Here is a 12,229-nt window from a genome sequence, read left to right as displayed (position 1 = left end):
TTAGCACTGTCTTAAAGCACACCGTAATGCTGCAGACAAGCAAAGATGTCCAAACTTTTGACTTTGACTAACCCTCTTAATAAGTGAGATCATATTGTTTTACATACAGCCGCTACATTTTGGCTTAGTTCATGTTCAATAAGGAATGACACAGTGCACAATGTCCTATTAAGTGGTTATCTGAGGTAATATTTAGCTAGTTTTAAGACCTATTAAGGACAAAATGATTTTTTTTATTGTATATGGATTTGTGAAACCTGAACTGACAGTGTAGTTTCTTCAGTGTATGGAAAGAAGGAGAATGCTCCATGATAGCATGCCTAACTACTTTTTAAAAAAACTATAGTATATTGCCCCTGACAAAAGACAGGGGAAGCTCTATCAAGCCCTAAATCATTGTCATATATAGTGTTGATACAGTAAAAATATAAAACACTTCCTTTTCTTTTTTACTTCTTTGCTTACTTTACCTTCTATTGTGTTTTTTTAAGGACATTAGGGTGTCAGCTCAATCTCATGCAAATTAAATGCAAAATACTTCAATTGGTTCATGTAAAAAAAAATAAAGGCAAAATTTAATGACCATTGTGTATGTTTTACTTCTGAAGTTCTCTACAACAAAAAAGCTCATATTGTGCTGCTACTTCAGTTTACTAGATAGAGTGATTACATCCCTTTACATTTATGTAGGAGAAAAAACACCATATTAACCCAAAAAGGCCCTACCCATGAAAAAATGGTAAGAAAAGTCCAATTTTTTTAATATGAGGTCTTTATTTGACCCTTTAACAAAATGCAACAAAAAAATTACATTTTTAGAGGGATATATCTACCATTTATTACCATGTGATAGTTTAAAAATATTATAATATGGTTTTCTGCTTCTGGTTATCTATAAGGAGACAGAAGACAAGTATCAGATTCTGTTCAAAAGGATTTTGAGCAAAGTTTATACAATCAATTGAAACAAAATGTCTCAGAAACTATATGTGACAAATATGTCACATCGGGCTCTTATGGGTTAAGAGGCATTTTGTAGTGGTGGATGAAATTTCAGTCTTCAGATGGGAGATTTTATTTCAGTCTGTTTGCATTTTTATACTTCTGCCATTATTTACCTTTCTACTTCTTTCTTGCTAATTATTATTTTAAGGAGTTAAAAAAAATATATACAGTGAGAGGATGAAAACATTTTACATTTTTTACTCACTGGTCACAATTCCTGTCCTTTCAAGATGCTACCTGCCAAAAAATAATTGCCTATAAAGTGTCATCTCACAATTTTAAAGTCTACATTGTAAAAATACAAGGTAATATATGTGCAGACATTTATCTGGCTGAGTTTCACAATTTCTGGTGAGATTGCTAAGATGCACTTTTTTGTCAAATTTAACATCAGTCAGATGTAAGGTATGCCCAATAGGATTAATATTTCTTGAAACCCATTTGTAAATCATTAGCTAGTTAAAAATGCATGACAAAATTGTAAACTCCTCTTCAGTGGCTATAAAGTGGCAAGGTGGAGTCAATTAGTAAGTGCTCTGCCTCCCTGAGCATAACTAAATATCATGACTGGTACACAATCCAGCCTCATCTTCATCTTTTAATGTGTCTTTTCACATCATCTGCTTCACCTTTACTATTTCAGTATTGAATTTGCCCTCCATGCATATTTCACTTCACTCCAAATGTATGCGAAGTCATACAGCACCTTTTGATGCAGACACATGATACAAACACGCACACTCTGACACTTACAGTACAGGCCCATGTTTAGCTGTGTCTTTGCCTCCATCTAATAATGTGAGAGCTGTTAGTGCATGTTAATGCATCTGTCATTAGCTGTGTAAGTGGTGACAGAAACTTGGCAGCCACTGATAGTACAGACAATCTTATTCAGACACTCTCATTGCCTCGGGAGGCTGAAACAAAAGGATATTGATTTCTTCATTTGGGCCAAGAACAAGAGAGTGGTGAAAGAAGTGGATGGATGGAAAGAAGGAGAATGAGAGGGTGAGAGGAGAGAGGAAAGAGTTTTAAAAGGTGATCTCTCACTTGAACTGCCAAAACATTTGGCCAGTGCTGGCGTCTGAAATGTGCGTCCTCTGAGTAAAAGAAAGAACAACATGTTTGAAAGAGCAAAAGATATTTAAAGGTTCCTCTTCTTTTTTTTTTTTTTTTTTTTTTTTTGGTCAATAAATTCTATGAAAAAAAAGACAAAAATGAAACACTTTGTATAATGCTAATGGAAAGTTTTGTGGTGTCCTTTGGGAAGCTGCTTTGTTGAAATGAAAATCATTTCATCTCCCAGCACCAGTCACAGAACACACCCACATAATGGTGCTGCCACCACCATGCATGACTGTGGGCATTTTAATAATGACCCCAATGTCTTTAACAGGTCATTGTGAATTGCGACAGAAAATTTTAACTTTTGTTTCAGATGATTTTACTTCTGAAGACATTTGAGACTCATTCAGGTGCATTTTTTTGTCACTGCACCATAGCATTATGGACCTACAAATACTAATTCGGAGAAGTGCTGTACTCTGCAAGGTTCCCCCATCTCTACAAAGAACCTCTAGATCTCATTCTTAGTGGTAAGCTGTGACACCCTAGATGTACACTACCAGTCCAGTCAAAAGTTTCCACACATTTTCCAATCCAGAAAGTGTACATAAATGCACCAATGGGTTTTGCTTTAATGAATTGTCATTAAATTCAAACTATGTCTAAAATTAAAGCAAATTAATACAATTTCACCAATGTTCAGTCACCAATATGTTCAATAAGTTGACTCTGGTTAAATTGTGCAAGAATTTTCCTGCAAGTCGAGAAAAATAGATTTAGCTGTCACCATTATTTGTTTATTTACACGGTGTTGTCTTCCAAACTGCTGGTTGGAAATGATGGAGTGTTTTCTGTGTGTCCTTAAAGCTAAACTGTCTTTGTTTCAGCTAATCCCCCTGAGTGGGAACACCATGATTTGCGTATGTCGACTTATTCTTTTGACACTGATGAAAATGTCTCTGACTGAAACTCATCTCTTGTTGGTAAAGCAAAGCCCTCTGAGTTTTTTGCGTCTGACTCGCTGCTCACTTTGTGAGTGCTCCCAGAGTGTGTATGAGACTGTCCATGGGGTGGAAAATATTTCAGCATATAAAAAAATATCATCCGTGTGCATGTGTGGCAGCAGGCATGTGGACAAGCACAAAGTTGCAAATTGTGATTGACGGCAGCCATTAATAGGATTAAGTCCAAGTGGGCCAGAGCTCCCTCTTGGAGACTTCAAAGCTCACTGTCACAGGGGAGAGGAAGAAACATCCAGATGACCTACTGGAGCTGCAACTGCACTGAGCATGTGTGTGTAGCTTAAATATGTGCACATTAACAGGACAGAAGTAGATTAACAACTGAGTGTTAGTGCGTAGCTGCAGTGTTTTCGATTTTGTCCTTGGGTAAAGTTTAGGTCAATGTTATAAAATACAAGACTTCAACTGAGTGGAACACTGCTTCTTGCATATCATAACAGATAAAAGTGCATGGAAGAGAAATTTATAATAAATCCATGCTTCCTAAAATGCCTTGGAAATGCCGACACATTTATGAAAAGTAACCCAAAAGGCAGAAAAATAAAAATCTTTCACAATTTTTTTAATAAGGAGGCATGTGCAAACCTTTGACTGATGCAACGTTTGAATACATATTTACCCACACCCGATAAAACATATAGTTACACCTAGTTTTTTGTTGTTTTTTTTTGTGTTTGTTTGTTTTTTTTTTAAACAAAGCAGAGCAACAATGGATACAAAACCAACAGCACAGTACTCAAATGTTTTGAGTCATATTTGAGAAATAGAGGTTTTTCTGTACATCTTGGGCAGTTCTCTTCCTCAGAGGCCTCACTAAATTACTGGGTACCGCAAGGCTCCATCCTAGGCCCTGTTTTATTTTCACTTTATTTATTTCCTCCGGCATCCTTTTTTTTTTTTTTTTTTTTTTTTTTTTTTGTGTCATTTCATTGTTATCCAGACGATATCCAGATTCACCTGCCTTTAAATCTGCTGGAGATCGATGCATAGAAAATCTACAGAAATGCCTGTGGGATGGAAATGAATTTCCTCTGTATAAATGAAAAAAAAAACAGAGGTTATCATTGTTAGGAAAACCTTATCTTCCTCGTGATGCCCTAGAAAGTGTCATTCAGACGTTTATCTTTTCTAGACTGGACTACTGTAACTCCCTTTATTCTGGGACTGACCAGTTTCTCCTCCGCCATCTACACCTGGTCCAAAGCTCAGCTGCCCGCCTGTTAATGGAGACAAGACGGTGGGAGCACATTACTCTAGTTCTGCGCTCCCTTCACTGGCTGCCTGTGTCTTTTAGAATTTCTTTTAAAATTTTACTTTAGACTTTTAAATTATTAAACGGTCTGGCACCTCTCTATCTGTCTGAGCTTCTAAACTATTATTGTCCTCATAGAGCACTGAGATCAGAAGATCATATGCTGTTAGTAGTCCCTGGGACTCGACTCGTGACTCTGGGAGATAGACCTTTTTCCTCAGCAGCCGCTAAACTCTGGAATTGTCTCCCTCTTTCTGAGAGGTCTGCCAGAACCTTGAATGGTTTAAATCTCTTTTTAAAAATCATCCTTTTACATTGGCTTTTAACTCCAGAGAGAATGATTATAAGGTCAGGCTTTTTTACTATCTTTTCTCTTTATTGTTTGTTTTATTGTTGTTTGATGTTTTTATGTATTGTAATTTTACCTGTGCAGCACTTTGGGTACCTCGTGGTACATGAAAGTGCTATATAAATAAAGATTGATTTGATTTGAAAACCAAAAACAGTATTTAAAAGAAAGAAAAACAGAACATTTAAGATAGAAAAAACACATTAACACAAGTTGATGTGTTAAAATATTGTTGTGTTTTCAGTCTGCTGTTGTGTCTTTTGAAATGTTAGAAAGTTTCATTTTTGCCCAAAGTTTCTTTTTTTTTTTTTACTTCAGGACCACAATAATTAGGCAGTGCAAATAAAAATCTCTTTCATGCCATGCATTGAAACTTTGGATTTTTTTCCAAATTAAAGTTATAAATTTACAAGACAAATCAAACTAATGCACAATTATTCTTTTTAAACTGAGCCATAGGTATCCAAGCAATCAGTAAAAGTGGCAAAACATAGTTATTATGAAACCTAGAGCTCTAGCAATTAATTTAGTAAACTAAACAGCACTCATAAAGAAATTAAGTCTAATGTTTTGATGAGATTTGAGTAAAGAGTAATGTAAACTTACCAATGGCAATGGGTGCAAGCAAGATTGAGGTGAAGAGCAGGCATCTGGCCCACATGACGTCTGAGTTTGACCTGGAAGTGGGTGTGGGGGTACTTCCTGCTGAGCCCAGACGGTCGTGTGGTGAGCCGTTACTGTCACAGCTCAGTGTTTCTGACACCATACAGGCCTGCAAAGTCACACACAGAGAGGATTAGACCAACGGCTCGCTGCATTGAAGACACAGAAATGATCATTGAATTTACATGCAGACATTACCTGTGCACCTAATTATAAATAAATATTTTCCTATTTAACATCAGATTAACTTCATTATTGTTAGCAGTAAAGCTAATTATTAAGACATATTTAAGCCTCAAATTAAAACTGAGAAGTAGTCCTTCTAGTTTGCATAATGCACATTGCTCAATGGCATAAGTTGCACATGTATATATGTAAAAGTTTCTGAACAGAATTTGAAACTATATAAATGAATCAAATTTCAGATATAATTGGGAGATGGGCTTTGAAAGCTGTTCCCTAACAGATGCAAAGCAGCTTGAATAACAATGCAATGATAAAGAATGCTAAGCAGCACGACAACAGCAGTTGGTCTTGTTGTGGAAATTTGTACAAATTCATAATTTAGAAGACAACAGACCAAATGCCAGATAATCAATACTGAACGAATCTGTGAGACAAAATGTTTAAAGCTGATTGCTTGAAGTTTGCATGACGATGCTTCAGTCTTTATTAGGATTCACTTCACTTTGTTTTCCACATCATCATCAAAGTGTGAAATATACTGATGTCCTGATCTAATTGTTCATTTCATGGTCCATCAGCTATAAACAATTAATAAGATGATGCTCTCTGAAATAAGTTGTAGCAGTGATGAACTGGTTAGCCTTGTTTCCATTCTTCTTTTCTGACCAGCACTGTTCAGTCACCAGCTTCCCTCAACAAATTACTTTACTTTTGATCTGTACACTTAAAATGTACCAATTTTCTCTGCAGACGTTGTGTGTTAAAACCATGTTCTTTAAATATCCCAAAGGGGCCAAAGCATCATACAGCCATTATACATTCATCTTATTTCACTTTTTCAATTAAACATAATTTTTATGCATAGTTCAAAGGTAACACAAGGCCTATTTTTTGCCTTAATGTTCACTGCGCTCAAGGGAACCCAGACTTATTGTAGCTCTGGATAAACAGGCGTGCCAAGTTTGTGTGTGTGTGTGTGTGTGTGTGTGTGTGTGTGTGTGACTTTGAGAGAGACAGACAGCAGAAATTTGCAAGAGCTGGGGACAGATGGAGCAAAGCAGACAGCCAGAGCCATGGGAAATAAATCATGTGTAACAGAGACTATTGATCAGCGTGGCCATATCATTTTGGCCCAGCACAGACTGAGACAATAGTGCACCATCACCATCACATGAAGGAAAGTCACTGCTTTCGCTCAGTCCCTCCTGCAGATACATTTGATAACTACTGCTACACGTTTTGAACATCATGGTACATACATGACAGACAGCTTTAACCACAAGCCCATGTAATGAATCTGAATCTGATGAACAGACCCAAGACACGCAGCATTATAAGTGCTGTGTGGTCATCTGGAATTTTACTGACGTGGTTTTAATTTATTTATTTTTAGATGGCAAAATAAATCCTTAAAATTGAAAATCAGTTTAAGATTATTATCATAAAAACTCAAGCTAAATGTAATTTTAGCTGAGTCTAAACAGTAGAGGGAAATTTGATTTACATTCCATCAGAAAGTAGTCAAAACATTTTATCTAATCAGTTCATTTTTCTTATGAACTTTGATCATAATCTGATCAGAACAGACTTCATCCTATTTTCCTTCTTATGTCTGTACAAACTTGCTGTTGAACTTAAGAAGTGTATTTCCATGAGCTTCCAGTTGTTTTGTTCAACTAGAACCAACAATCAAAAGAATCAAACAGGTCATGCATTAATACTGTTAAAATATGACCCAAATATCGTCCAAACTACAACTCCTACAAGCAGCACGGGAGAAATACAATGAGTGCTTTCCACACTTGCCTTGGTGACTTGTAGTGATGTTACATTCAAACCTGTCTACTCAACTTTGTATCAGCCTCAGAAAGTTGTGTGACCACACCAATCGAGGCCTCATTACATCAGATGCAAGTCAGATACATTTTGAGCTGCTTTCCAGAAATTTTAAAGGGGCTGGGCATATCAATGTCTCAATGCTTTAAAACAGGATTCAAACCCTTACAATACAACCTTACAAATAAAGTAACACAATCACTTCCTCAGTTGCATAAGCACACTGTTTCTCCTCATTTTCCTGATTAAAAAACATTGATTTAGCTGCAAAAGCTTCCGCCATTAAAGATTAGTCACCTTGATTTAAGTTATGTCATAATGTTATAGTGTTAGCGAAATCAAAGTAACCTATTAGCCCCCTTTCATCAATTATATCAAAGACAAAAAAAAAAAAAAAAAAACAGTAACATGGGATTGAGAACATATCCTCTATTAAACAACAAGTCAAAGATGGGACTTGGAGACCCATGACAGCCGTGAAGTAATGCAGCCCTGTCAACACTTTCCCTCAAATGCATCACACATTCACAGCCAACATATGTCCTTATTTTGACTGTATCTAATGCTTCAAAGCAGTGAGTCAACCTCACAGTGGTTTCACCATCCCTAGTGACATGTCAACACAGTATCACCTTCTGAAGAAACTTTGTCACTTCCTGATTGGATTTAGACAATAAGAAGAAAAAGAAAATAGAATAATAAATAAAATAAAATAAAATAAAGCACCATGACTATGTTTTAAAAAGCCATTGTCACCTCAATAGAAGCCAATTTGACCATGCATGCAGATGCTCCCAAGACCACTAGTGGGAGTCTTTACGGGACTGCAGACCCGGAGAACCACAGACCCACAAACAGCACCCTCTATTTCATTAATCGAGCTATTTTGACAACTTGAAATTGATAATGAAATGAACATTTTACCGTAATAAGTTTAAATCGATTTGATGTTATTTACCAGCACAATCTGAAAGGCATGTCAAATATCAATCTAGGTTAAGCTAGTAGTTTAGCTTGTTGGAAGTGAATGGTTTGAATGGCATATTTAGTTTAAGGAAACTCAGGTGCCATGACAAATTAAACATGAATAAATTATTAAAGTAATGAAGTGGGTGATGTATCCCTAAAACTAAAAAACTGGTTTTATTTTCTGATAGGGCAGACATTGCAGAAACACATATTAGCCGTTACTTTATGCTAAATATTGTATTATATCACATAAGTTATCCTTTATTATTCATATATCATGTATGTTTATATCATTATTAACATGTATATTATTCTATAGCTTATATTTAGACATTTTAATTTATTTTATTTATTTATTTATTTTTCAGTCCAGCAAGAATGAAACTTCCCTGACCTGGACAGATGCAGGACCTGCTGCAGTGATTTTCACTGTCCTCATTGACTGCGACTGTGATACATGTTTATGAAAAGTGTTTTTGTTTTCAGCTTTGTGATATTTTTTTTATTTCTTTAGTATCTCTGCAGATTTCGTTAATGTGTGATTTGTCAATAAAACATTTCAAACCCTTTCAGTGTTTTAAATTCCTTCAGCAAAACTGAAGACTGGACACCAAAGACCAGAGATGTCCTAGTATTTTTTAGCAGGTTTGATGCACATATAGAAATGCTATATACTGTATAAATGTAAGCAAAAATATATATTTATGTAATAAAGTTTAAGTAAAACATATTTAAATACAACACACTTCGTTGTATGTAGTATGTATTGTTAGTATGTAGTAGTGTGGGGCAATAAAGCTTCAAACTGTTGAGTATCAGGGTGCAGTAAACCTTTAAACTGTTGGAAGAGACTCTTAGCTTCATCAGAATTAGAAGTATTGATCCACAAAGGGAAATTCTTTTGTGAGCAACTACGTATTTTTGTTTGGATGTAACACAATTTTAGCTTTTAAGATTTAAAGGAGGGAAGCTGATGTAGCAATCCCTGTTTTTTGAAGAAAATGTTCGGAAATGCAACTGCAGTTTTACAGTCATCCAGTAGGTGGCACTGTTGCAACTGGGGGTCTGGAAGTGCGGGTCCAGAGCCGCAGGTCAGAATCAGCCGCTCTCAGGGTCTGCAGAGACACACTATCGGCTTATTGTGTAAATCAACAAAAAAGTTCAAATAAATAAAAAAATCATACACTATTTTTGAAACCTGGGGAAATGCTTAAGTTAGACAATAATAATCCATTATCTAAAAAATTTGATTGGGAAATTTTAAAATAGTAAAAATATGAATATTAGTATTTTAATATTCAAATAAAATTTACTTTCATTTTTATTTATTTTCAACAAACCAACTTTGTTTCTTGATGCAAAAATCAGTTTATTTACTGTGCATTATTTGTTTTTTTTTCAGTATTGTAGTTGAAAATAAAAGAAATGTTTCAAATCTCCAGATTCAGATTCACCCATATGGATCATCTTAAGCTTTCTATCGAAAATAACCATGAAAGCTGCGCATCCAAATACATCAACACATATAAGTAAAAACATTTGCACGTGATTTTGTGTAAGTGGATTTCATATCTGCTAACAATTCCTGACAAATCCCTAATGGCTCTAAAGTGATAGACTCACAATAGACTCATGTCTGTTATTCTTGCCTTCGCTTAAACAACCGAACAAACTGCCCCATTTTGATTGATTGGACTCTAACTCGGTTGAACATGAGCAATTTGACCAGCTGTCCCCAGCCAGACAGAGGAGGCTCACAGGAGCATATGGCCGGACGCCACCAGTCACAGCATTCCACTGTTTCATAATTCAAAAGCTATTCCATCACCCTGTATGCTCCACCAACCACCTCACCCATCGGTTAATTAACCCTTTCATTTACTCTGTGCTTATGGTACCTTCACAGACAATAGTTGCGTGCTAGCCCGAAGCGGGACTAATTCAAAGTCAAATCACTCTAGTTACGTTCATAATTCAGCTGGGCTGCATTCTCCCATATGCTCAGATAATGACATAAAAATATGTTCCATCTACAGAGTCCATAATGAATAGACAATGGCAACTGCCTCAAGCAATGTATTGTTTGTGTAACCTGTTTCCTTTTATCATCTTAATGTGTTGATTAGTTGAAATATTATGAATAGACAGCCAGTAATTATGCTAATTATCAGAACATATGTAAGGCGTTTGCACTCTGTGTTCATCTGATGGTCCTGCATAGAAGGCCTGGAAAACATCACGAGACCCTGTAATACTAAATGTTTAAAAGATGAATAATCAGGGAATTTTTTTCTCTCACTGGAGCCATCCCCAATGGGCAGGAGCAGACCAAAAGAAATATCTGTCTTTGGATTTAGGCCCTCAAATGTAGCTGCTGTATCCATCTACAGTATCTCTGTCTCAAGCATGTCTGCTAAATAAACAATTAACTATACCACAAATTTAAAACAAATTTGGAACAATTAATTTTCCTTATGATTGTGCTGCTGTGACAGTTTTAATTGGTTGAATAGTCAATAAGAGGCCTTATAAGTAACAATGCACTTAATAGTGAAAATTAAAAGGTTAAAAAATGAGTCAAGTACATATTTCTAAGGTCTGACAGTTGCGTAATGCTACTTTAAAGTTTCAGGCTGAGTGGACCCAAAAGTCTGGAAAAGATTAATAGTTACCTAATTGCAAGACAGAAGTTTCAGTAGTGTGTGTTGGGACCAGAAGAAGTCCAACACAGGAACTAAATTGTTGATTAACAAACTTATGGAAAGTCCCAGGGTAGGGAGAGTAAGATTTATCTCACAGAGCCTATAAAATAATGTAACACAAATTAACAAGAGTATCAGCCGTTGTTATTTTCACAGAAGAGAGTTTGGTATGCCAGCTGTGATGCTGAATATACTCCGAAGATAAAATTGGAAAACTGCTCAACTCCAGATTCTCTTCTTTACAGGGTCTGGTCTCTTTCTTATTATTTGAACAACAAAAAAAATACTACTACAAGTTAATGAAATGATCACAATCAACAGTCTCAATGGCATTGTGTGCTGAAGAGCACCAAGAGGACAGACCACTCCCTCGTAGTTTTGCATGCCTAAGTGACATGGTCTCTGTGTCCCATATTTTTCTGCCCTGAATCTTCATTTCCAACAGGGTCGGCATTAACAGAGCTGTCGCCAAGGTCGCTACACTCACACACTATAATGCATGCATCCATGAACTAATTGATGTTGGGCTGATTCTCTGCACCAAGGCAACCTGAGCCAGAGTGTGTGTGTGTGCGCATGTGTGTGCGCTTGTGTGTGTGTGTGTGTGTGTGTGTGTGTGTGTGTGTGTGTGTGTGTGTGTGTGTGCGTGCAGTCCCCTAACGAGAATCCTGCCTGTCACTGCACGCCTCATTCGGGGATTCTCTCCTTTGGCTAATGAGTGCTGACCAGTCTAGGCTACCTTGTGAACGTGTGTCATACGCACACACTTACATGCACGCGTATCTGCACTCCCTGCCCAATCTCCCCCCGCCCACACATCCTCTCTTATAAACTTACACACATACATTTTCATGCATACACATGCTTATCACTTGGAGACCAGATGCCCTACTCCCTCAACCTGCAGGCATAAACTCCTAAAAGTGTCCATCCTGCATTTGTACTCTATCCTGTTCATATTCTGAAAAGAGTAGCATTAAGACATGGATGTGTGTGTGTGTTTGTATGCAAAGTAGATGGTGGTAGCTAAAAAATAAAACTGAAAAAAAAGAACAAGTATACTAATTTATCATGTTTTGTGGTCCACCTGTATTTCATTATTCTTTTAACTGGAGAAATAGAAACAAGTTTAATCATGAATGAAAGAAAACATCCTTCAATTTGAAGAAACAATTTACAG

General features: G+C 36.4%; 1 protein-coding gene across 6 annotated transcripts in view; it reads right to left on the bottom strand.

Moving 5' to 3' along the window:
- adgrl3.1 (adhesion G protein-coupled receptor L3.1) overlaps positions 1-12,229 on the bottom strand; it is a 139,717-nt gene that overhangs the window by 99,033 nt on the left and 28,455 nt on the right. For all 6 annotated transcript variants that reach the window (XM_041982979.1, XM_041982982.1, XM_041982983.1 and 3 more), the window contains one exon: positions 5,300-5,465. In XM_041982979.1, coding sequence (XP_041838913.1) covers positions 5,300-5,459 — 160 coding nt within the window. In that variant the 5' untranslated portion in view covers positions 5,460-5,465. The remainder of the gene's footprint in view (positions 1-5,299; positions 5,466-12,229) is intronic.

Source organism: Melanotaenia boesemani, chromosome 4 (assembly GCF_017639745.1).
Source record: "Melanotaenia boesemani isolate fMelBoe1 chromosome 4, fMelBoe1.pri, whole genome shotgun sequence".
Classification (NCBI taxonomy): Eukaryota; Metazoa; Chordata; class Actinopteri; order Atheriniformes; family Melanotaeniidae; genus Melanotaenia; species Melanotaenia boesemani.
Note: the sequence above shows the minus strand (reverse complement) of the source record. Positions and strands in the feature narration are given on the sequence as shown.